The sequence below is a fragment of the Pyxicephalus adspersus genome, chromosome 4 (assembly GCF_032062135.1).
Source record: "Pyxicephalus adspersus chromosome 4, UCB_Pads_2.0, whole genome shotgun sequence".
In the NCBI taxonomy this organism is placed as follows: Eukaryota; Metazoa; Chordata; class Amphibia; order Anura; family Pyxicephalidae; genus Pyxicephalus; species Pyxicephalus adspersus.
Genome location: NC_092861.1, coordinates 31,846,991 through 31,874,327, shown reverse-complemented (window position 1 = coordinate 31,874,327; position 27,337 = coordinate 31,846,991). Strand labels below are relative to the sequence as shown.

General features: G+C 36.5%; 1 protein-coding gene across 1 annotated transcript; it reads left to right on the top strand.

Moving 5' to 3' along the window:
- Nucleotides 1–7,211: 7,211 nt before the first annotated feature.
- On the top strand, nucleotides 7,212–8,561 carry LOC140330011 (G-protein coupled receptor 55-like). The gene has a single exon (XM_072410378.1). The coding sequence runs from the start codon at nucleotides 7,216–7,218 to the stop codon at nucleotides 8,146–8,148; it is 933 nt and encodes a 310-aa protein (XP_072266479.1). The 5' UTR covers nucleotides 7,212–7,215; the 3' UTR covers nucleotides 8,149–8,561.
- The last annotated feature ends 18,776 nt before the right edge of the window (nucleotides 8,562–27,337 follow it).

Sequence of the window (27,337 nt, the reverse complement as noted above, 5' to 3'; positions counted from 1 at the left end):
TGGCTCTCGCCAAACCATAGGTATACCAAATGGCATCTTATCACGTGTTCCCTTTGTCCACATCTGTAAACCCTCGACACACTGTTTGCACACCTTATGAGGGACCCATAACTTATCTTGATCACCAAGTTTAACTTTAAAATATGCTAAATAGGCTTGCTCTACAAATGTGCTGATGTTCATCCTTTGACTGGGAACAGTGAAACTTTCACAGATATAACAAAATGAATCAGGTTTGTTTAGGCACTTACCACGAGAAACAGCAGAGCCAGACATGACAAGAAAGAAAATACGTGTGTAAGTAGCAAAATAAATTTTGCTTGCCTCAGACCACACTGTCTTGCATGTAAATGAATAGCCTATACAAATCTACGCTACAGTAATCGCATTATTATAAGCTGTAGAGGAAAAAAACTAACGTGATAGAAGAAAACTAACTGCACTTTCAGATTCAGCATAGCTATTTTAGTGTAAATAAGCTTAACAATTAAAGTCAACAAAAAATGTATTCAAAAATTTTTCCCCAGTGTTTTTATTGATGAGTATTAATGTAATTGTTTTGGTTATTTTTCTTAAGTTTAAATATTCAAGTTGTAAATGTTGATATATGAATGTGTCAATTAAGCAGTTATTGTTGCCATTTCTCCATAAAAGTTGTGTTTTGTCTTGGTTGGAGAGTGGATCAGGGGAATGGAAGGTTGGGGGAGTGGAGAAGGTAGAGAGAAGAGTGGGTAAGTATTGGTAAGTGGGGTTGCAAGCATCCTAGCTACCTGGGTAATGCACATTATGGAAAGCTCAAAGTGGGCTATGAAATCCGAGTAAGCAGTTTTAGTAAAGAACATTCAATATTTGATGCAACCTGATTTGACCACCCTGCTTAAAAGCCTCATTGAAGACATGTCTTTTAAACTTGTTATATAGACAGGCTGCATAAAAAATAAAAAATAAAAATGTGTGCTAAAATTTCATTAGAACATACAATTTGGCACAGTACAGCAGCATATAATTATTATTAATATTATTATTATTACACAGCATCTTTTATATTTATATTATATTTATTGGCATATTACGCAGCACTTTACAAAGTCCATGGTCATGTCACTAGTTCTACTTCTTCTTCTAATATTTCAATAACTTTTATTTATTTAAAAAAGCATCACTGCCTAACAGAGACAAATCTTGTATGTACACTTTAGAACTGTTGTACTAAAAAAAAACTACACATCTTTTTTTATAGTGTCTGTTGTATATCTAAAAATAGGACACAAAACAGAACATACAGTAAAATCTATCATAAGGGTATCAAACCTTATTCAATGTATCAAACTAACCAATATTTACATGCAGCGGCCGTGTTACCTTTTTTTTATAGGCTAATAATATTTCAGCAAATACAGGAAATGCTTGTTAATCTTGAATTTTGGTGTTCTTGTAACTTTTCGTAAAATGAACTGAAATTTTATACATGGAGGTGGTAGATGTATATCAGTACAGATAATATCTGGGGTGCTATGCTCGGGAAGGGGAGGAGTGCTGATCTCTGCTGTTACCCTCATCCAATCGTCTTATAAAATATATGAACATAAATATAAACTTTATCAGGTTTTCTTGATTTTGTGGCCCTGGACAATTTTAGAATTACCACTTCTTCTAAATTGTAACTGTGGGCACTAGACATGAGAAGACATTTGTTCTTCTACAGAAGAACCAGATGGGAAGTGGTTTTTATTAGGTCAGAATTTTTCTCGTCTCTGTTTCAAAACGTGCAGTCAATCATAAAAGAAGGAACAAAATATACATATAGATTTTATATAGAGACACAAAATATCCTCTATTGTAATGCAGTTTTATAAATAATATATTAAAGTGAAACTGTATCTAAAATATTTCTAAATGTTTTTAACACTTTTTTAAATACTTTTTAAAACTTTGTCACTTTTACCTGAGTCGGTGTATCAAATAGATTTTAAGTGAATGGAATTGAATAAAAGTAAAATTTTTCTTGATGTAGGGTGGGCACTACTCTGTGAAAGGGGACACTGTACAAAGGCAATAAAGCAACAGCGGACTGATTAAGTTATCCTTCTCATCTATTAAGTTATGATCTGCTTTAAATACAGTAAAAAAAGAAAGTTGCATAAACCTTGATGGTACAAGAGATGTACAAAATCCTTTCTGAAATAAAAGTTTCCCTGCTAACATTTATAAACAAGCCTGAGCTTGGCTGTAAAGATTTTTACATTTGTCTGAAGTTCATTTTTACCATTGGAAAATAAAGAAATCTGTTAGGTGGATTTACTGCAGGAGTTTAGACTCTTCATTTAGCAAAGGTAATTATCATTCTTCACGATGGGATTATAATATTATTGTTAACCAGTTTTTATATAGCATATTACATATTATGCAGCGCTGTCCCCACCATAGTCATATGTCATTACTGAAGTCTACATTTTTTTTGTTTTGAGTGAAAGCCGATTAACCTATCTGCATCTTGTTTGGGATGTGGGAGGAAACCGAAGTACTTGAGGGAAACCCATGCAAACACAGGGAGAACATAAAAACTCCTTGCAAATAGAGTCCTGACTGACACTGGAACTTGTAACCTAACGCTCATAATTCAATTAGCTTAGTAAATGCGTTGAAAATACAACTTGCAAATCATATGGAGGAAACCTATAGAATGCAATATGTAAAAATCTGGAACGCATTGAGAAGACGACCAAGAAATTCCTAATGTGAAAATAATAAACCAATACAGTAAGCATTCCTGTGCACACAGCTCATGTGCTCATTCATTTGTCTCTTCGGTACAGCCTGCATGCACACATTTTGTTCTGTATACCATGTTAGGGCTTAGATTTCATGCTTAATAAAGTCATTTTGCTTGATTAGAAAATGAATTTAGGAAAAAAAAAACATTGTAGACCCATTTGGCTCTGTTGTAGAACATCTTAGCCACAGTGACATTTTAAAACAGTTTGGGGTTTCTTCAGCTGTAGCAATGTGGGCATCAGAGTGATTCTGAGCTTTAATTTGTGCTGCAAAACACATTATCTAGAAGATTCAGCAAGGAAAAGCAGAAAAAAAAGCCCACTGGCCTTGCGCTGTACTTTTTAGCAATGTGATTGAAATAAATGGCATTATTCAACTTATAATCATCAGTAGTTATATGCACATCACATCCAGAAAACAAATGCATGGCAGAGCCTCTAATTTATGTCCTGAACATATTATTAAATGATTTTTATTAAACAGTATTTATGTAGCGCCAACATAATATGCAGTGCTGTACATTAAATTGAGGTTGTAAATGACAGACAGATACAAACAGTGACTCACATACAGTAGATGGTACATAAAGTATACAATGCAGCCAATCACTCTCATACAAGATCATTTCAGTTCAGACGAAAATGAAGTTTCCAAGACTCATCACACATTCATCTGTTTTTTTTTCCAGGTTATCCTCTTATCACACCTCATCTGCCACAAAATGACACAACTTTTCTTCCAGATAATTGTCAGCCTTTGTAACCATCAATAGTAAATTGGAGTTCCTATTCAAACACACATAGAATCAAACTATTTGTAAACTTCACACAATACTATCAGATTCCTCAACGTGAGGATAACATCCTGTCACATAAGTCTTTTTTTTTATTACTGAGCATTACACACTAGACTACAGTCTAGAAACAAGAAACTGAAAGAACACCACTATTCCCCCACCAGGACTAAATGCTGTACTAAACTATAGTACACATACTGCTAAACTATAGTACACACAAGGCAATAATGGGTTTTTACAGTCCCAAATACATTCCCTATTATATTACATTCTTTATTACTTTATTAATATATCAATAAAGCTTATCAAGGAAAATTAAAATGTTAGTGCAGATTATTCAATGTCTCCTTCAAATAACACCACATAGAAATAATCCACCATTAATGACACTTGGGGATGCTGGATATACTATAGGGACAACCAGGAATTCAAATGCCACCTGGACCCTGATACAGGTAGTCCCCGAGTTAAAGACATCTGATCTACGAACGACTCCTAGTTACGAACAGGGCTTCCCTGTTCACTGGTGTGCAGGACCGAGCCTTGAAGGGGGAGGAGCAGTTTGCATGACTTGCAGAAGAAATCTTTTGCTAAACACAGCTGACCTTGTGGGTGATCTTAGGGGTGTGAGCTCTTTCTGCAGCCTCTTCTAACTCTTTAATGACCAAGACAAACTCTGCAGTTGTTTCTTTTTTGCTTATTAAAGCACAGCTAGCTCCAGAAGTTAATAAATGTCTAGAATAAATCACAGTTCTCAATAAAAGTTTGGATGTCAAAATTCTTCACAACATAGATCTACAGTACAAACCTTTGATAAGACTGGAAAACCTATAACATCCTCCTAAAACAAGTTAGTAGATTAAAAGGTACAAGGCAAATCATACAATGAATTTTAAAGACATGCGATGTTAGCAGATATGTACCACAGTTCCTTACATACAGGGGAAGTGGTTACATATGGTGAAAGATGGTACTGAAGGTACATTAATGCGCTCACACTGCTAACATTTACACTTACACTGCAGTATATGTAAAAAGGAAAACCATTCATTTGACTGGTGACAGCTAAAGACTTGTGAGTATATTATATTATTTTATTATAGGACAGTGGCTATCAATAAAATATTAAATGTTTTATGATGACTTTATAGCTGGTCTAGAAATATAGAATTAGAGAAAAATCTTTTTCTTTTGTTATAAGCTGTTTACACATCTGAGTTTTCTAGTAGCTTGTTGATATTTGGTTCTGCTTTCACAACGAGTTTACCAATTCTGGAGCTGGAGAACCTTGATTTAGAGAGGAAATCAGCATATGAGATACACTCCCAGTATCATTATCGCCTATGTTCTCTATTACATTATGTTTAGTGAAGTGTGTTTTCTAGAATATATACCAAAAAAACATAGTTCAGGAGATAAAAAAACAGTATTTTTAATTTGTTCATTCAAGAATGGTTTAGTATTAAATGCTTAGAAATATGGTAATAGAGAGCATTAGTGATAGCTGACCCATAAACTTTCATCAGTGAAGCTGGGTGATCCAGCAAACCTGGATCCAGGTTAGCTGGATCACCCAGCTTTACTGATGAAAGTGTATTCACTCCAGCCTTGGGGAGATTTAATTAATCTGGCCCCTGGGGTCTATTTAAAAATGTTTTTACGCAAGAGTCACTCACTTTTTATTTATATATATTTATTTATATATATTTTACATTTTTTTAATAGTGATTCAGTTAAAAATGTGACCCATCTTATACTCATGATATGAGTATACAACAATTATATAATTGATCTGATTGCATTTTGGAATGGGTAAAAGACTTATCTAATCCAATGAGCGGTATATCAAGTCAGAAAATTGAGTTACCCCATTCAGTATATAGCGAGTGGCAGATTTCTGTGAATTTCCCTTACGCTTGTGTTGGTAACTGGTAATAGCACTGGATTCTTTTTACACTATCTGAGGGTCATTTAAGGACCCAGCAGGCTCTTTTGAACAGAGAAGCTCCTTTAGGTTATCCTGGACCTGTATTTGTGTCCAGCTGTTGTGCATTAACATGACTTTAGAACTGTAGGAATATTAATGCAACTAAAATTCCATCTCTGGAAAAACAGCTATAGACTGGAAAATAAATAGAACTGTATTGCCTTTCAGTATTATGCTGTTCAAAGACATATATTGCAATCTTATCCCGTGAACATCAAACACCCTCCATGAATATACAAAACATATTAATATCACAATATATACCAAAGTAATAATATACCAATTATACCTATATGATAACATTATAAATTACAATTATATAATTGTTGTATATTTATGGGGTCCAATTTTATCATTTGAGTTCTGTCAAAGCGCTTTTATTAATGAAGGTTATGTAATATATATATATATTTTATTTTAGTGCATTGGGTGATTAAATTGAATACATTTCCATCAGTCATGCATTTTAATTGTACAATAATTGTTCATAAATAAATAATGATGTCAGGGGAAATCTAAAAGTTTAATTTTAGTAGTAGCAACTGTGGGAGATTGTACAAGGTAACTAAAGAATATGTCAATGGATAAAGCAGTGAATTGGTATTTACTCAAACATTTCCTTATGGAGAATTCCACTGGTCTATTTGTTTCAATGGCAGTCATTGTTTCTCCACCAGAGATTGTTTCAGTGAATGTTAGATTCACTACTTTATAAATAGATCTTTTACAGAAATGCTGTAAATCAGTATGCCTAGTAAAGCAAATTTCCCTTCCAACACTTCGGAGCAGCATTTGGAGAAAAGCCTCCATTTTGAAACAAGATTCAATGTTCAAAGGAAAATGTTTGTAAAACTTGAAGTTTTTTCCTAATTTCTATACGTAGGCCACCTAAAACATAATCTAATCTTATTTTAGTTATTAGTAGATCAATTTTTTTTAAACATCATAAAAAATTGTCTTCATTGCTGTATTTCTATTGAACAAACAGACGTCATCACAAACACACTATAGCAGTATCAGGTGAAGGGAACTTATATCATGAATTTCTTCTCTTCTTACACTGTAAAGATCTTTACTGATGTTGGAAATATGGGAGATTCTTGTCACTGGAAATGGTCTTTCCTGATTGTTTCCAGTAACGGGAACAAATAAGTGCTGTACACACAGTGCAGTTCTGTTCTATGGGGAGTAAGCAGCACCCAATATGTTGTCCTCCAAAGGATTTTTAATGAAAAAAAGATTGTCTCTCTTATCTTGAAACCAAAAAAGAAGGGAATTCTATCGGATTAGAATAGAGTCATGTATTTTAAAGAAATTATCTGAACAGTTTAGTGAACCAAATAGTTGGAGGATGAGTTTCTCCAAAAAGAAGACTTTTTAAAGGTATGAAAATCAGAGGGAAAATCTAATAAAGCTTGTCAAAGATTCTGGGAATGAGGAGTCAGTATAGAGGAACAAACATTTATATATTGATATGAAAGCTGGTGAGTAAAGATTATGAAACAGTATTTAAAAATGACGCTTTAAATTTGCTCCTGAAATTAGGATAATGGATTTCATGTTATTTTTAATGTAGACCTATAAAAACATGACAAAGGTATTTTTGAGGTTAGGTGGTAAAAATGTTGAATTGTCTTGCGTTAACAGAACAATGAACATGAGTAATGACAGCTGCCTCTCTGTGCATACTTCATCTATACTGCGCCCCATTCAGTTGGCGACATATATTCCCACATTCATCCTTGGCTTCACGCTGAATTCATTCGCTTTGTGGATCTTCTGTTGTTCTATGAAAAAATTCACAGAAGCTTCGATATACTTAATGAATCTGGCAATCCTGGACTTTTTACTTGTTCTGTCTTTACCCACCAAAATCCACTTCTCCCAAGATGAAGTCAAGGTGAGCAGTCATATGTGTGGCTTCCTACAGTCCCTTTATTTTACGAATATGTATGGCAGCATCTACACAATTACATTTATCAGCCTGGACAGATACATAGCCATTCTGCATCCTTTCTGGGCTAGGGCCCTACGCTCACCCAGAAAGGCTATAATAACATGTGTCATTATATGGGTCTTCGTCTGGAGCATTTCTTTATGCACATTTTTCAACAAAGACAATTCGGAAAATGTTAGATGTTTTCATAACCTGTCTGACAACATTTGGAGTCCACAGATAATCATATCATTGGAAATGTTTGGATTTGTAATCCCAATGATCATCATGTTCTATTGTTCTATTCAGATCATCAGGACACTTATGGTTTCTTTATCTTCCTCAGTAGAGTCAAAGGAATCCAAACATGTTATTATACGCATTATCATTTGTAATCTGGTGGTGTTTCTGATTTGTTTTAGTTTTACTCATATTGGCATTTTATTGCAGTTTCTGGTCAGAAGACAGAATATTTTAGACTGCACAGTGAGAAAACATATCAGTATATTTGTACAGGTGGCACTTTGTATATCTAACATTAACTGCTGCCTTGATGCCCTTTGCTATTATTTTGCAATAAAAGAATTCCGGGCCAAGCTTAAGTACAAGCCAATTGTAACACAAGTGGAAAATGTTAATAATACTCTTGTCTAAACAAAGGCATGCCTACAGATTTGTAATAAAGGTATTGGGGTGCCTTCTTCACCTTTATCTGGAGTGTTTAAAACCGTGGTTCCCTACCTGTGGTCTGGGGGCTGCATTCAGCCTTTTGGCACCTACCGGGGTCCCCTTCAGAAAGCACTCTGTGTATTGGTGCTTTCTTATGTATTCGAACTGGCTCATTTAATGGTTGAACTACTCATTCTAGTTCTTGCACACTTTTCTCAGAGTTTACCTTTATCTGTGCTGAAGATCTGGTTTTTGCTTTTTTCCTCAGTTATGTTAAAATTTATTTTGCTGAGAGTAAAATCAAATGGCCCAAATGTCCTGTAGGCTTCTATTGTTTAGTAAAATAGCCATGTATTTTTGGACCAATACAAAAAAAAAAGAAATTGACTGTATAAAAGCCCAAACATTAAAGAATGCTAAATCTTTGCTAGGTTTTGATTGTGGTGTGATTTCAGGGAAATTCCCTCTTACATCCTGTTGTGTCATCAATCAAATCTATATTAGAACAGAAAGAGAACTATTTCATTTAGTAGACTACATTAAAGGGAACATAACAGTAATGTCCTCGTTTTAGATACATACTATATTCAGTAAATCTCCATTTGTTTTAATGATCTTCCATTGACATTGTGATCTTCCAGAATTGCAGAGTTCTCACATCTTTCAGATTATCTTTCTGCACTGAAAATCCATGCAGTAATATTAAAGTGGCTGGCAAGGTAAACTATGCAAGGAGTTAATTGTTGGTGTAATTAAATCAAGTAATATGAGTCAGGTTTCAACTTCAAAAAACATTTACCAAACACAATAAAATCTGAACTGATTTTTAATAGGAGGAGGGTGAGGTATTCCTCGGTCCAATACTAGCTGGGCTAACAATACTGTTTAGGATTTTGGTGCAGTAGTGGGACTTTGCAACACAAATCCAACCACTCTATATAAGTGATTGGCAAGGTAAGCATCTACTTACTTTACATTTATTCTTCACAGTAATGCTCAAAGACCAATTTATTGCCTAATGGCAACATGTAGGTGAATCAGACCATTGCTCTTACACACAAATCAGTGGTTCAGATCTCTTGTAATCTGAAATGTCCCTTTGAACACTGCTGTAGCTGTAATCAATAGCGCTCCCCCTCCCTTAGTAGCTTAGTAGTGCTGTTGACAGAAACAGTTTGTATGTATTGGACCACTGGAGAGTCAGACTGCTGCTTTGTTTGGGAGAGGGGTCTGACTCCCCTACATGCTGCGAGTACAAGGTATTTTAACCTTCACTGATGCACAAAGCACCTAAAAATAAAAAAGCAACCTTTTGTTACGATATATGCAATCTGTTTTATATAAACAATATAAATGAATTGAATAAATATGAATGTGCAGTGCTGTTCACATTGCTTTGTTTAAAAATGTGCTTAAGAATTTCCCTGTATGTTGCATACTTCCACCATATTGCATATCGCTTTGTACAGCAGGAAAATATCCTGATTTTGTTTTTACTCACTTGTGTTCCAGTAGTGGGTTTATTAAGGCTCTCCAAGACTGGAGACAATACATTATCATGGGGTATCCTGGGGATCCAGTAAACCTGGAATGGATCTAGTCCAGGATTGAAAACATTTGGCAACTAATAGCAAATGATTTTTAAGAAATCCATTCTTTTATTTGTCAAATCAACAAGGTTTTCTCATGATACTCTATCTTATGTGGATTTTCCAATTGCTTCACGGGATCAGAAAGAAATCCTGTTGATGAAAAAATTGAACCAGGTTTTTTGTGCCTTCCTTTGGATCACTTATTTATATAGGGTATTTCTCTGGTTTATTTCCCTAGTGGTTGAACTTGATGGACTTATGTCTTTTTTCAACCTATGTAACTATACAGTTTTACTCAAGTATAAACCTATGGCACAAAATGCAGCCATCACTGCAAACATTGAAATGGTAATCAATAAATACCATTAGAATAGCTTGAAAAAAATCACCGGTGTGTAATTTTTAAAACAATAATTTAAAAAGGAAGAATGTGAGTTACAGCCAATCACAGTAAGTTGGAACAGCCAATCACAATGACCTAAGATTGTCTCTAAAGAAGAGGACCAAGATGGTGGTGCCCTGAAATGGAAAGCGGATAGATGAGAAGAGACGCTTTAATTCTGCTTTAAAACTAAATTACAAAAGGCTTCCTATGTGGTTATATGCTGTATGTTATAAAGAAAAGAGGAGTTACTCTTTAAAAATCATTTCCCATAAGTGTCCTATAAAAAAACATAAACTCAAATAAATACCTTCAAGAGCCTGTATTTTATGTGAGATTTCTTGTTCTCTGGTGGTAATTGTGGTTGGTATCTGCTTTGTGCAGACTTTTTACTCAGCTTCCTGGGTTTAGTGGTTAGTGCAGTGAGTGTACACACTGTGTGCTTGCATTTTTTAGTAAATCAGTAACTTTTTTTACTGCAATGCTTTTTCTTAGTATAGGGTTGATGGGTCCCTAATGCCTGTCCACTGTCAGGATGGGGTACTTTTGGCAAAGATTAAGTATGTATTTAATTCAAGGTGTACGGTTGAGGTTTGGGTAAAGGAAAAGGAGTAAGGTAGCCACATTTTCTGGGAAAAAAACAGTTTCTGTCTTACATATTTGTAGCAAGACCAGCATTTCACTAAACAAGCTCTAGACCCCAAGAATGATAAAAAACAATTGTTTTAAGTTTTTTTTCTTTTTAGTTTTGCATATAGTGGGGAATAGATCAAACACCTTTTTTTTGCTGTCTTTGCCCCATTATGGTGTTTTGCTTTAATTTCTGGGACAGAAAAAGTAAGGCAATAATCGTAATGGGACACACAGAGCAAATTCCCTGGAACATACTTTTCATATAGGAATATTGGCCCTCTTCTTTTTGTAAACCTTATCATACCTAAAAACATACATAAATACTTATTTTTTACTATATTTTACCAGGTGGGCTGCGTTTAGGAGCATGTGATGGGGGGGGGGGGGGGGATAAATGTAACTTTACCAAAGGAGACACTCTAAATTATATTGTATGTGTTATTTTTTCCATTGTAAACATTTATTGGCCAGGAAAATAGGTTAATCCTCATTTAAAGTTTTGGGTCACATGGTATCCCACTGTCTCAAAAACTATGGAAAAACGTGTTTACAAGCCATTGATGGGTGGTGAAACTAGGTTTTTAGCAGTCCAGACAGCCTCTGTTAGATCCATACATAATTTTTTTTTTTTAAAAATCAAGGGTAAAGCCCCTCCTTTTCTGTCTTTATTGCCAAAGAATGGGAGCACAGAGCCTCCTGGAATACCCATGTCACGCATCCCAGGAGGCTTCTGGTTGATCCGAGGGCAGGCATGTGTAGAAAAGGAATTTTGGTTACATGGGGGAAAAAATGCAGATATCACACATGTGCAGTGAGATCAGCAATTTTTTTTTCCATTTACAACGGGCTATGTCACCTGATCCCACGACTGCGCAGTGCAAGATCAGGTGATGTAGGTAGAAGCTGGAATATGGAAAGAAGATAGCGGTGCCCAGAGCTTCCTGTGCAGTGGGACAAAGGCAGATTACAGGGCAGCACGGGACCCAATTCAGGAGAGTTCTGGAGGGATCGGGGAATCTGAGGAAGCAAAGATGAGAGTGATTTTTTTTTTTTTGAGTTTAGTTCCGCTTTAAATGATCTGATTACCCTAACCTAAAAATCTAATTGGTTGCTATTTGTTGTTATCCACTAGGATGGGGGGGCCGTACTATAGTTTGAAAAAAAACAGGAGAAGATTCTTATGCACACTGCACAAAACTTATTTATTGTATAAAAAACACGAAAGAACAATACTATATGCACAGCACACTTGCCGATCATTAAAAAAAAAAGTGGCGTTTACTTTGGCTTAAAAATTGCTTGAGATTATTCCTTTGCATGGAAAATGCACAGATAAATTTGAATTTTCACTGTGTGTATTGAAAATGCAAATTTATCTTGCATTTTCCATGCAAATGAATAATCTCAAGCAATTCATTAATTTGCTTCTTTTTATACACCCTACCCCACAACCAACACTACCCCACACTTTTTATTAATTAGAAAAGGGCTGCTAAAAAAACTTTGTCAGTGTCTGCTACCTGTCACTCACTGCTGCCTTCATACATGGATCACACTGCAGCACATGTGTACATGATCAATGTGCATAGTATGTTCAAAATATTTACAAATGTACATTGATCATGTACATTTGTCCTGCAGTGAGCAGGGAATGAAGCAGTGAGTCCTGCAGTGAGCAGGGAATGAAGGCAGCAGTGAGTCTCTGCTCTGCTCAGTCTCTTCTCTGCCTGATGGCTTCAGCCCGACAGCTCCAGCGTTACCCCGGCAACAGTGGTGTCACGTGACTGGGTTCCCTGGAGTGCAGATGGCAGGCAGCCAGAACTCAAGCAGGAGAAGCAGCCTCAGCAGCCGGGGGGCCGGATGGAGAACCTCAGCGGGCCGTATTCGTCCCGCGGGCCGTAGTTTGAGGACCCATGTTGTATACAATAACATTTTATTGTAAATATAATAATTGTTTATCAAAACTGAATTGTATTAGTCAAAATAATTGTATATGTAATCTCAAAATAAATCTTATTATTTACTGCCCACCTACTTTTAGTTCACCCTGTATATTAAAGCCCAAATGAACCCAAAATTGATCAAGAGGAAAAAATGCTTCAGTGTGATTGTTCAGTAGAAGAAACAATGGTCGGTGTCAGGAGTTAATAGGAGTAAAAACTGGCACAAAATGAAACAAGTGTTATGGTAACAAACTCAAGCCACTCATGTCACATCGGGGTACAAGTATCATGAAAGCATTCAACAGTTTTAATAATATTTGAAACTTAAAGGATCAGTTAAAACCTTGTGCATAACAATACACGTGACAATATTTGAACATAACATATTCTATAGGTCACATCACTCCATTGGGTATTTGTTCAAGACGAAACATCCTTATAAAAATATAGGCATTGCATGTAGATTGATTTTGTCATGATGTATTTTACAGTCTAACAGCCACTTCTTTAGCCTATGAGAATAAATGATTTTACTTCTACCTAAAAAAAGTTATTACCTATCAGTTGCATACAAAATTATCTTCATTCTTTCAAAAGTGGTATATCTCATTGAAACCCAGAAATATGGAATTTACAACAAACAGAAGAGAACACTTTGTAAAGGAGGTAGTTTACCTATGGCATGGTATGGCAGGTATGGCATGCTCCAAAAAATCATCACTGAAACTGAATGTGTATAATAAACCAGTGTGCTAAAGTGAAGGCATGGATCCGGTAAAAATGGGAGGATCAAGCAGCTGGAAGGGACATAGGTTAAAAGTTGCCCCAAGTCCTGGCCGAGATTCAAACGCGAGACCCAGCGCTGCAAAGGCCAAAGAGCTAACCACTGAGCCAACTGAGAATGGTTAGCATTTTTATTTTGTTACATTTGCTTATAATTAGTGTTCAAAGACTTCCTAGTTCCATACTACAATTACAATTAATTGTATACATTGTTTTGAAAACCTGGGAAGTCTATGGTTGCAGGGCATGCTGTATTGTATCTGTAAAAGGAGTACAGTTGACATGCAGAGAAATGAAGTGTGATAGTACTGCATAATGCCTTCCATTCTCCTTATCTCCATAACATAGAGGGGAAAATATATATTATGCTGATAACATGCTGCAGCAGAATTAGAGTTTTCATCTCCAGGATCAAGAAGTGTTTATTGTACTTACTGAACAGATATAACAAAATAATGTTTATAATGAAGGTATTCTATCCACTGTAAAAGGGGTATTATTTCCATTTATCACCTATTTTTCCCAACTGACTCCCACTAAAATGGTTTTAGCAAAGATTTCCCAAATCCTCCTGGATTCTACATATAACGTTATGTAGGGATGGGTGGAGAAGGTGGACCAACACAGACAGTGATTAGACAATGCCTGGGGAAGAAGGCTGTGTTAGGGAATTTACTATTTTTGATGACAGGGTCTGTTTACCACAAGGTCATTGATATCAGAAAAATGAACAACTAGAACAAGAATTGTATCAACCTTTAATCAAACAACATGGTATGCCTTGGATAATGAACTAACAGTCTTATGTTAATTTCTTTATTTCATGCTCTTGTTGTACCTTGAAATGTTTTATCCCACATAGTGTACTGTTGATACCAATATTTGTACCACCAAAGTTTTATGTGACTTTTCTCTTTTGCATGTTGTCATGTTCCTTATTTCTTGCAAGAATAAATAAATAATATCAGAAAAATATTTCTTTTCACACTTGTTAAATTAAATGAACAACACACAAGTACCGTTTTTACTAACTGGAGTGCTCTGCAGAAGCGTGTTGCATAAAAGGATTTGGTTTCCTGTAAAAAGGAGAAGGGAAATAATATATACAGAATTTATAACATGATGTTGTTTTTATATTTTTAGAGGTTTGTCAGAACTCACCCCATTTGATCTCCTGGTTCTTTTTGTATATTCTTCTCTGCTTATTTTATTCTTTCTTTTGCAGACTTTACATAGTTACGTAGTAGGTTAGGTTGAAAAAAGACATAAGTCCATCAAGTTCAACCACTAGGGAAAAAATCATATCCCAGATATCAAACCCTATAACACATAGGGCATGTTTTTCCTCTTTTATCTATCTGTCATATCATACTGTTCTTTTTTTCTCTTTCTGCCTACACATGAAGACACTGCTCTAGTCATGCCTGGGCAGTCAGATAAACCATAGGTCTACATGCAAGCTCTGTAGTAATCATACACCAACTCAGTTCATGAACAGTTGGCAATGTTTTTATTTTATGTGGAATCTAAAGATTCTAAAATTATTCTTCTAATTTAGTAATAATTTAGTCTCTGCTTTATAATGATATTCACTCTTAATTGGGTATATCATGCCCCAGAGAACATTTTACATAGGGTAGATGGGGGTAATAGGTAACAGTAAAGCCTAGGTTAAATCACATGGTGTGGAGATTTTTGCCAATGTTTTTATTACTGGAGTGCCATTCAAACTACTACTATTTATTTACATATATACAGGTAGTCCCTGGGTTACATAGGAGATAGGGACTGTAGATTTGTTCTTAACTTGAATTTGTATGTAAGTCAGGACAGGTACATTATTTTATTAAAAGCAATTAGGACAATTGTTTGACTCAACATATTATTAGGCAGCGTGGTGTCAGTTACTGTATAAAATCCTCACTGTGAGTTAATCACGAACAAAGCAAAAAAAAAAAACTTTATGGAGCCTAGACATTCATGAACTAACACCACAGTGCATCCCCAGAGCTGGAATGGGGACCTGGTATTTGTCAGAGATAGCAGAAGTGAGATGACAGGTGTACCATGAATGGCTTTTCGGGCACTGTGGCACTTTTTGTAAGGTAAAAGAGGTTAGGGACTCACATTTTGGGGGTAAAAAAGTGTTATATGCAGTTTTTAGTCATTTGAGCCCATAATGAAAAGACTTTATTAACACAAAGTACATTGATGCTTTAAGTAATGTGAACCATAAAGATCAGTAAAGTGTGAATCAGCTCTCAGACTTCTATGATCCATTAAAAATGGAATGGCAGCTGATCTAAATTATATTTTTAGCAGGTTATTTGTAAAAGGCAGCAAGGTGGCTATGGTGCAGTTCTGTGCAGTGTGTTTGGCTTTGGATCTTGCACTTGCATTTAAGATATCCAACATTTGCTCAAGTTCCATCAGGCTTTCGTCTGGCTGGTGGTTGTTGGAGTATTTCTACTTCCTGATGTCCACAAAGTAAATGGAACGCCAATAGGAACACTGACGGGAGCTGGCACAGGGGCTGGAAATGGCTGAACAGAGCTTGAACCAACTGAGGCAAATTTGAGCAACACTAACTGGCACTAGGAGAGGAAACTACTTTGGGATTTAAGGCCCTTAAACTGGAAAATAACAAGCTAACGATTGCTGATCGTGATTGATAACAGATCCTTGACCTATAATTCACAACAATTTTTTAAAAATAAAAGGTTTATTACAGTGATACTGCATCAAATTCCAATATTAGCTTAATTTTAAACAATAGGCCTGATTTAATAAAGCTCGCCAAGGCTGGAGAGGATACACTTTCATCGGTGAAGCTGGGTGATCTAGCAAACCTGGAATGGATCTGGTCCAGGATTGAAAACGTTTGCCAACACATAGCAAATTACTTTTAGGAAATCCATTCTAGGTTTCCTGGATCACCCAGCTTCACTGATGCAAGTGTATCCTCTCCAGCCTTGGAGATCTTTAATAAATCAGGCCCAATGTGAGGGTAAAATAATTTGCAACCAGAGCAATAGGTGAGGAAAAATCCTCCAAAAGGTCAGCTGTTTCAAAGACAACTCTAAAATAGGAATGCTATTGACTTGGAAGAGGTTTTCTCTCATTTCCTGTTCTATCTCCTGAATAGGAAGAGAAGGGAAGTCTCCCGGCAGTTAAATTGATAGAGAGCTAAAGAGAATCTATTCCATTTCTAACTTAGAAATGTGACCTTAAATGTACGTTATAAAATTCATAATGGAATCAAGATTCTTCATACCTCATTGCATGTGTTTAGCATTGCAAAGCGGCAGATGTTATAAGCATGTGTATTGCAGGTGCTTTTCTATAATATAATACAGTTGGAGAAGAATGAATCATAAAAAGACAGAACTAAAAGTAGTAATATTTGGGATTTGATTTTTCAAGTGTAATCCTAGGGCCACTTTGCAACTTGTGGGGCTTTTAGCTGATCCCCTATCCTCCCTAATACTCCACAATTGTTGTGTCAATTGCAGTTTAACTGCAACAGCATTCAACCTCTGTTTCATATAGTTGAGTGCGGTTGACTGCAGTTGCAGTTTGCTGTGGTTCAGTGTGTTCAGGAAGTTTATGGATAAAAGGAAGCAACCACAACCATGTTCCAAACTCTGTAAGCAGTGGTTGATCGCAGTTGCATTTTAGGCAACAGAAGTAGCTGGCCGGTCAAATGCAGCCAGAAGCAATAAGTTGCACTCTGCAATCATGACTGCAATCCACTGCAACCACCTGCCTGTGTTCAGCTCTTTGTGCTTTTTTTTATTTTTTACAAAAACTTGCCTAATAGCCCCCATCCATCACTCCAAAACCTCCATAGATGTCAGTGGGGTTTGCTGGAAAGTTCAGGTTCCAGAAGAATTTGCAGAATTCAAGCAAGATTCAATAAACTCTCACCCCAGCACACAAACTGAGCTTAGACATGTTGGTGCATCCCTTTCAGTGAGGTACATGGAGGGTTGAAGGACCTTGACCAGCAAAAGGAGTGCATAGCCCTTCCCAGAAAAAGAGTGCTATAAAACGTTCAAGCACAAAAAGGGTTATGCTACGGAACTTACTATTGAAAATTTTAAGGCACATTGTGAAGAAATTAAAAATAGTTTATGGAAGGCAAAACACTGCATGTAAGCTTTCTTGCCATGATGTGTGCCTTTACCTGCAATCTTTGAAGTTGGTAAAATAATCAATGTGACATATACATAGCTTCACCTTTTTCACTTACCTAAATTTGTTTTGTTTTATGTTTAAAGCATAAAATGACTTTGCTAACCAAAAATCGTCTTTTCTTTAGTCAATTGGTCTTGCTGGATTAGCACAGGAACCAGGTAACTAGCACTTTCAGAAAAAGGTGAACAGCAGTACCCATATATTCATCAATATTTCCTTTTAGAAATGTAAGCATGTCACCTAACTACACATTTCTTTACATTTATTACACCAGAAAACTGCATCTGGAAGGTTTGGATCCACTGCCAAATAGTAAATTAGTATTTAAAATTATTTATAGCATAAAAAAATACACATTTATGCCTGAAACATCTATTTAACATCTTTATTAAAGTGAAAGTGTAACAACCCCTCCCCTGTCCCCTCCTATTGTGTGATAAAGGTAGCTTTGGATGTGAACTGCCATGGTGAATCCAGGCAGACCAAAAAGAAGACTTGACCCATGTCACAAAAAAATGTGCAATCTCATTTCCACAAAATGAGAGATTGAATATAAAATAAATAATTACACATCCTAACACCAAGCTAAATAAATAAGCTGTAATAAGTAACATTGTACATAGATGCCAACTCATTACAATTTTATAGCCTAGAGGGTTACTTATGGCAACATATCGATCATATGCTATTATGATTATTAGCAATATTTGCACTGCTCCAAACAGAATACTAGCAAATGTTTGGGCAACACAACTAGCAAAGATAATTACTGACCTCTTTCTCAATAAGTTGCACAAAACCTGCGGGACAAGGGTCGTAGTGTAGCAAATATCAAGATAAGATATGTTAAAAACAAAGAAGTACATTGGAAAATGAAGACAATGATCATTTTTTATTACTAGCATCATTAATATATTTCCAATGACAATGGTTATGTAGAATAGAAGAAAAATTACGCAGAGTAAACCTAGGTATTTGAATTTATTAGAGAATGCTAAAAATGTGAATTCTGTGACCACTGCGTGGTATAGACTTCCCATTAGCTCCTACGAAATTAAACAATGGACAACTATTTTTTTTCTAGAAACTGAAAACAACACTTCTTAAAGATATTTTCCTACTAGTAAGAATATTAAATACCATACTTACAAATACATTGATATAACAGATGCAATTCTTATGCACATATAAAATACAATTCAAAAGTACAATGTAATGTCAAATGTAATGACTCCACATAAGGTACACAAATGTTGCATGTAATCATATCTAACTTTTTTTTTCACATTTCTATGGAACAAATTAGGATGGATAGAAAGGTTTTTGAGTCTTTAAACTAAATACTAGGCACTCACTGAAGGTAAATTGTGAGTGGCATGTGTCTTACTTTTATTATTAACATTATTTCCTAAAAATCATATAATTAATAAACTCTCTAAAGTAATCCATAGTCAATAAAAATTCACTATATTTTCAAATAACTTTGGGATTATGCCCACTAGATGGTAATAATAGATCATATATTTCTAATAAAATATTAGTCTGTAGAAGTATTCATATCTTAGCATCCATTTACTGAATGATTGGTATTAGTAATAACAATTACAATTAGAAATATGTTCAGGCTGAGGTCATTGAAAACTGTGTATCCATGTGATAGCATTCTCTAAAATGAGATAATAGGACAGTGTTTTTTTTCTTTTTCTCTTTTTTTTTCATCACTTCCCTTTCCTTTGATCAATCTTCTGTCCTGGTGGATGCATGAACGATGAACAATTGTAAAACAAGTTAAAGGGAGAGAGCGCAGCAGGGTGCCATTCTGTCGTTCTCCCCCCTCCCCTCCCAATAGAGCAGAATGGGGCTGTATGTACAGCACTCGTTTATGCATCTTTCAGTCTTTTGTCGTTGGAAAGGATCGTAAAAGATCCTTTCCAATGACAAAAGTCTAATGTGTGTATGTAACCTAAATGTCTCTGCTTTAAATAGTACTTTATTCCAACACTGGTTGGATTCAGTAATAAAAATAACCTCAGTCTATGGGCCTGATTTAATAAAAATAAAGAGTTTAGGGTTTAGTATAGTTTAATGTGACGATTCCTTTATGTACATCCAGAAACAACTGATGAGCACACTGACTTGACAGACAAACAGCAAAAACATGCCCAAACCATCATCCCTCCATGGCAACCTTTCCAAAAAAGCTATCCTTATTCAGTCTTTTCCAGAGAGTCTGTAATATAAAGATTGGGTTGTTCACATTGCAAATTGTGACCTTATGGAAAATTTGCTGGGATGAAGAATTGTTTCTAAGATCATTGTTGATGTCTTTCCACCTTGGCATTGAGTTACCACACACCTGAATGCTTCAAACCAGCAAATGGCCACAACTTCTGTTTTATCGAGTTGGTCGCACTTGCTGATAAACAAATATTAGAGTGTAAAGTATTATTTCATTAACAATATGTGGCTGCTACTCGCCCCCCCCCCCCCTAATTCCTTCTTCTAAATTTTAATTAAAAAGTATAATTTTATTCATTAATCATTAGGCAGTCATTTGCACAAAAATGTGTAATATACTAAAATGTTTGTCACATCCTTTAAAAAATTGTTGTATTCATGGACAAATGAAATGTAAGGTTGTCACTGTCCATGTTACTGTGTAATCTCTAAATATCTTATTAGTACATCTTCTTCATATTAAATCTTTTGGTATGGATACATCAACTGGATGTCAGCAGCATATAATGATTATAATCAGACAAAAAAACATTCTTGGTTTTTGGTCTTTATGTCTCTATGAGTATGAGTACTTTTACAATTACCAGGAGTTTAAAGGCTGATTGTCAAACCTATTCTGTTACATGTTTGATGCAACAAATGTTTTATTTTGTCATTCAAAAATATACAAAAATAAAGCAAAATCCAACAAATGAAATTATGTCATATTTATACACATTATTTTAGGAGCTAGAACACATTTATCTGTGAAAAGCCCTCTGAAGATTTTGCTACCTAAAGCATAGCTTCGGTGTAATGCTAATTCTACCTTAAGCATTGATGGTGGAGAAAACAAACCAGGGAGGTCTAATGTCTAAATTTACAGCATAGCCATGGTGGAGCAGGGAGGTAAGTGGCCAACCCACCCCTTGCTGGACCTGTAATCAACCAGAAGGCATTATATATAGTTAGAGATGCCCAATAGTTAGCTCCCTCTGCTTACATTGGTCTTCTTTTTCTAAACCAATTAGTCTTAATAAATCTGTTGTGCTGATTACTATGACATTGCTATAGCTTGTTTTTAGTTTATTGGGGTCTGGTATATGTGTTTTTTTCCCCTAGATTCACCTAGTGTTTACCCAGAACTTAGGGGTTTTTTGAATGGGTTTCAATTAGAATATGTATAAGTCTACAAATCTAACAAATATGTATAAATCTAATGTATATTTCTAAAATTTATAAACGTATAAATCTAATATAATTTTATGAAATAAAATGGGTGGTTAGTTTTTACACCTTCCTTTACCTTGATGTATCCAAATATTGGTAAAACTTTTTACCAAGGTTTTTAGACCCAATTTACCTTGGTGGTCAAGTTCCATCCCATTTCTGGATTTTTTCAGGTTGGTTATATTAGCCTTCTATTACAGAAATGTGATCCCAAAATTGATCCCATCTAGGAATTTTAAGGTTTCTAAAGATTTTCACAGTTTATAATTTAATGGTTACACTTCCAAATAGATAGATAGATAGATAGATAGATAGATAGATAGATAGATAGATAGATGTTGTTGTAATATAAAATTGGGTGTATACATACATGTTCAAGTTTTTGGGGAATGTCCTAAACTTCGACCTTTTTGGCAGTACTTTATCAAGTACATCAGATTATTCAGAAATTTACTGTTCTACAGATTCTTTAAGAACCTGCATTTTATCCTCTGCTTTACCTTTATTTTCCTACAGATTCCTACACAAGTATTGTAAAACAGGTCTTATTCAATTAGTTGTTGCAGCTTGGGCTTGTATTCCAAAACAAAAATTCTTACACTGGCAATGTGGTTTTCCAGAATTAAAGAGCTGATGGTCATGGAGGAACTTACTGCGATCCTAAAACGATGAGATGATAACTTTAGAGACCGTAGGTATCATTGGATAATGTTTACCGAGTACCAAATGAATGCTGTTAAAACAATGTTTTAACATGAGTTTTATTGTAAATGGGGTTTGCTTTCCCTTTTTTTCAGTTTATTTTTTTTTTTTGGAAGTATCTGAACACAAGAACAAATATTCATTTGTCATTTCATTATTATTAAGAAAAAGAGACATACCACCGAGCACATACAGTATATAAAGAAATTGTGTTGACCAATGCTTTCATGGCCACCGCTAACTACTTTGAACTGGTGATTAGAATGACTTGGGGTCATTTATACATTTCTCGCCTGTGGATTCGATCCTATTTTCGCTCATTTTATTCATTTTCCCTGTCTGGTTTACTTTTCCCATTGTTCTAGTTTTCTTTGCTTATATGTTGCCTTTCAAATTCACCTATCCAAAAATCTTTAAACTATTCTTCAAAATAGCTAGGATTTGCTCTAGAGGCATTTTTAGGTTAGGAAAGCACAAAAAAGATGTTTATACGGCAATACAAGGGTTAATTAGCATTGGAATGTCCCTCATTAGTATCCCAATAGATTTTTGTCTTATGTGACACTTTCACACATTCATACATTCTTCTGGTTGGAAACTTATTGTAAAATACGGGGCTGGGTGACAGTTGTAGTACAAAATAATACAATCTTTTACACAGCCTACTAAGATGGTATAAATATTGGCCATCTGTCATATCAAACTGTTAGGAAATATTTGACAAACTGAAATTAGCAGAGTTATATCTAATAGAGGGGGACATACCTAATACTATGGAGACCTCCGGTATGGTGGTCATTCTGCTATTTGTGACTCTGTTTTCTGTTTTCCATTAAAAAACATCCATGCTGGTGACCGGTGGCTGACAACTGATTTTGGGCCCCTTGGCTGGGTATACATTGTTAGAATATGTTTTGGTTACATCATTTTTTTTGTTTTTAATTTTTCAATGATTTAAATAATACAATGCTTGCCAAGTAAACCTTGTTAGTAGGGATGAGTGAGGGAGATTTGTAATTTCGATCTCGCGGAGAATCGGGCCTTTCTCGCTTACCGAACATGTAAGCGAGAATGGGCCTGTGATTAGCCATGAGGTCGTGTTCTAGCCGAACGAATAAGGGAAAAAGCATGGGGTGGGAACGCCGAGAAATTTTGTCGAGAACCCCAGCTTGGAGCGATTCGGTTGCCCCCAGGATGCACAGCAAGACCCAGCAGCCAATCAGGTACCATGGTCCCTCCCGTGACTGAGGTTAGAAGATCTTAGAGACTGGCTATACCTGAGGTTATCTGACAGTCTCTTTGCTTTCACTTGTTTCAGTGTTGTTGTTGGTAATGGCCACACCTCTGGTCTCAGCTGCAGCTTGTTATGATTACTATTCCTCTATTTAACCTGGCCTCACTATTCAGCCCATGCGGTTGATATTCTCTGCTTGGAGGAGGAAGAGCTGGTGTGTGGTCCTCTCATGAGTTCCTGTGCATCTATTTTCTATTGAAGATAAGTTTACTGCTCTTTGTATTTTGTTGTTACCCTTTGCTCGTTGTTACTAGGCCTCAGGGAGATGCTGGTTCGTTCATCTGGGAAGGAAGCAGTAGTCTCATACCTCTAGTGCTCTCTGATTTGCTGAGGAAAGCTTTCCTCAGCCAATCAGGGAGCACTAGAGGTTTTGAATGGGGAGACGTGTCCCCATTTAACCTCTAGTACCCCGGGGATCGCAAACATGAGGCTTCCCAGGGAATCCTGTGAATCCCATGGTAATCCTCCTGTTATAATTTCCTCGATCCAAACTAGCAATATGGTCTACCTTCCTACAGCTTCCCGCACCACAGACCACAGCACAACACACTTCGGTGTGGCAATGATTATGCACTACACCCAGCTCTGAGTGCCAGTTACCAATGCAGTCCCCGCTGCTTTTCAGGGCCCACTGCCTCCTCCTCCTGCTGCTACCGCCTGTCAGTACTCCATTCACTAAAATTGCATTACACACTTCTGGGTGGCATTGATGATGCACTATACCCAGCTCTCCATGACACTTACCAATGTGGTCTCCATGGCGATAACTGACAAGAGTGACAAATATTTTGACTGACAAATATTTTGTTTATTTTGGGTGCAACATGCTTAATACACACTAGTGCTTTACTTCACTTGGAACACATTATTGCAAAACATTAGATTATTACTAGGTTAGATAATTGACTAATAGGCAATTCAATATTATTTTTGGTGCAGGCACACTGGAGTATTGCTCAGTGTTGTGACTTTGTGCCTTTGTTATTTTAATAGGTCCCTGAACAATATCATTAAATGAAACAGCCAGGTGAACACATTATTAGATTGTTAAGATTGTGTTTAGTCCACCTGGGAAATATGTAGATGAAATATTCAAAATGAAAAACACAAATATGGCGAATACTAAATTAGCTATGTAATGATTGACATGTGGTGACACAAGTGTTTCCTTGTAATGCATAGGTTTCATGCAAGTAATAAAATATGTCAGTCAGGGATAAGGGAATCTGCTTGGTTTATTCATAGGGTGTTTGTCAAATCCTGTCTAAGGAATTTAAAATTATCTGTAAACCCCACTAAAATCTATGAGGGGCAAATCCTAATACATTATGTTAAGGCTCAAAGCTAATTGTCAAGATATTGTTTAAATAAGGTCATAGAGACCTGCTATCAATGAGACCTGTAAGGATATATCTTAGGCTTTTCTGGCTTAAAAAAACTGACTACAACCTTAAGTTTGAGCAGGTATAAAGTGAGAAGCAGAGGTTCTGCATAGGAGAGGCGTAGGTTCTTGAAGACAAACAGGGGTCCGGTGGCATCTGTCTACTGTATCCCACAGTGGCCATGCATTACAGCCAAATACACAGGAGGTTAGCATTGGCTGACAAAGCAATCCCCTGAACCGATTCATAAAACTGATACAAAAATCCCCCCTTTATCCAGTTTATGTTCTTAGCAGTCCTCCAATATTCTAAAATGCAAACTGGGCAAATATATTAGCAGGTAGAAAGAGGGTCCCAAATGGATATTGTCAGTCTGCCACATTTGGAGGGAGATCCATTTCTGTCCCCCATGCACTTTGTTGGTGTTTTACTGTGAGCTATCCCCCAGGGATAATAGGGAGAAGCAAACAGCAGCAAAAGTTAAGCATGGAATCCAATGGCTATAGGATACGCTCCCTTTTCATTAGATTTAAGCCACAGAGTAACCCCTTAATTCCCACAGACTCGGTGCCTGCATCTCAGCTTGGCATTTCAACTGTTATTTCATACCAGACAGCAAAGTAACCCTCTTGCTCTAGCATGCACCCCATGGGACCTATTTTTGTGGCCAACAAGGCATTGGTGCAAGCTATGCACAATATGTCCTGCACGTTCCCTCCCTCTCCCTCTGCTCCTCATCAATTATCAGCCATATTCACTTCTATAATATCTTTGTATCGTTCTATAGCAGCCAGGCTTCCATCCTTTATCCTTTTGGAGTGGAGTACAACCTAGGCCACCCCTGCAACCAGCGCTATAGTGCTAGTATTGTACAACTGATGGCACTACAAAGGCTGGCATATGGACTAGTGGACATACGTAGTACCTTCCATCACCTTGTGGCATGCGCAATTCCTCAGTACAATATACCCAGCTGAAACAATTGTTTACAAAAAGCCATCCCTTCTCTGCGCAATTTTGTGAGGACATCCCTGTCACTTCAACACATGCTTTGTGGTAGGGTGCACTTGACCAGTTGGCCAGGGTAGGGGTGGTATGTTTCCTTTAAACGGCACTGGGTAAATACTATGTAAATACTATACTTTGGGTGTTGGCAAAGCAGCACGCCGCAGACGGTATAACTCCATTTGTGGTACCATCATTAGTATTACATCAATCCTTTTACAGGGACACTGTATCTGCATCCACTGTTTCTACTGTTATCCACTGTACCTTAAAAGCTCTACTGTGCCCAAAAAACAGTCCCATGCTGTACTGAAGCTATTGTACCTAGACAAGCACAGCTATGTAGGACAGATGGCTATCTGTTGATGGATATATGTGCCATTTTAACTCACTTTAATGCAAGAACAAACGTTGTCAGTTGTCTGAATACTGAAACAAATATCTTTGGCTCAGGTTTTGCTTGTAATTCGGTCTGGTTGGGCCAAACTTTATGTGATGCAGGCGCCCAGAAGGACATATGCTGTTTTGTCAGCACCAAACATGGTTTCTACAGCTCCCTGCTACTCCCCAGTTGCTAATTGGTACACCATAGCATTTTGGGATAACCTAAAATTGGATTTGTTTGGGTATAGCCTAATTGAAATGAATGTGTACTTTTTTTTTATCAACATTCTAAAACTATTTAAAAAGCCAAAGTAACTGAAAAGGAAAAGAAAACAAATGTGCTCTGCCATTGCATGCTGTCACTGAGACTGTCAGTGAAAATCAAACTGTTCCGGCACTATGGACAACTTTGATGCATCCTCCAGGCATGTCGTTTAAAGGATTTGTGAATTTTCAATGTTGCCTTTGAAACCTCATATACCCTTTTCTTTACATCATGACTATTTCACCAAAGTTTGCATGTTAGCTTTAAAATTTTAAGAATTTAACAAGATCCCTCACTGACTTCAATGAAATGTCCTAATTTAGTTTTTTTAAATTTTAAACCGTTGGCAAGCCTAAGAAGATTTACCCAACACTGCACATTTTTTTTAAAAATGTAGGGAAACCTACAACCTTTAGGAAACCTAAATTTAGTTCAATGTTACCGTAATGTTACTAGCTGGGTACACAAGGCATGTAGATTTGTATTGGAACAGGCTGTCTCCTGCCTTGCTAATACCATTCCATACGTTCTGTAAAATTAAGGACCATTTTAGAAGATATCCTTTCAAAAAGCATCACTACTAACAAGTGTCAGGGCCCAGGGAAGGTTTTTATATTGTGTCAGTGTAAACAGACATGACTAAAGTTAAAACAAGTCACAAGCACCACTTACAAAGTAGACTACATTTCTTCATTTACCAATAGTACAGTAATCCCTGTCACACTTACCTCTTCCACTCTGTGTTCGTACCACGTGTGTCCATTGTGCCGAGCCCCTAGTACTGTTGAGCTAGTTCCTGTTCACCTGCTGCTTAATTCGGAGTTTCCTCTGTCCAGCTCCAGGGTTAACCCTTTATTGTCCAGTCTGTTGGTTCCCAGCCAACTTCCCTGTGCTGTTCCAGTGTTCCTGTCTGTCTGTAGATACCCCTGCATCACCTGTGCCTCCTGTTGCTTTCAGTGTCTCCTGTGTTCCCTGTGCCCACAGTGGCCCCTGTGTCACTGGTGTCTGTCTCCTGGATCCCTGGCTATTGACCCCTTGCGTGTGACCTGACCTCTCTTGCATCCTGCCTGTCTCAACCCCAGCTTTCCTCGACTATCCTTCTGCTTTGTGATTTGGTACCGTGTTTTGCCCACCTTGGTGTGCCCAAAGACCGCAAACTGGCTGT

What these genes read in the sequence shown, in the direction of transcription:
- LOC140330011 (XM_072410378.1), top strand. Translation starts at nt 7,216, where the DNA reads ATGAGTAATGACAGCTGCCTCTCTGTGCATACTTCATCTATACTGCGC.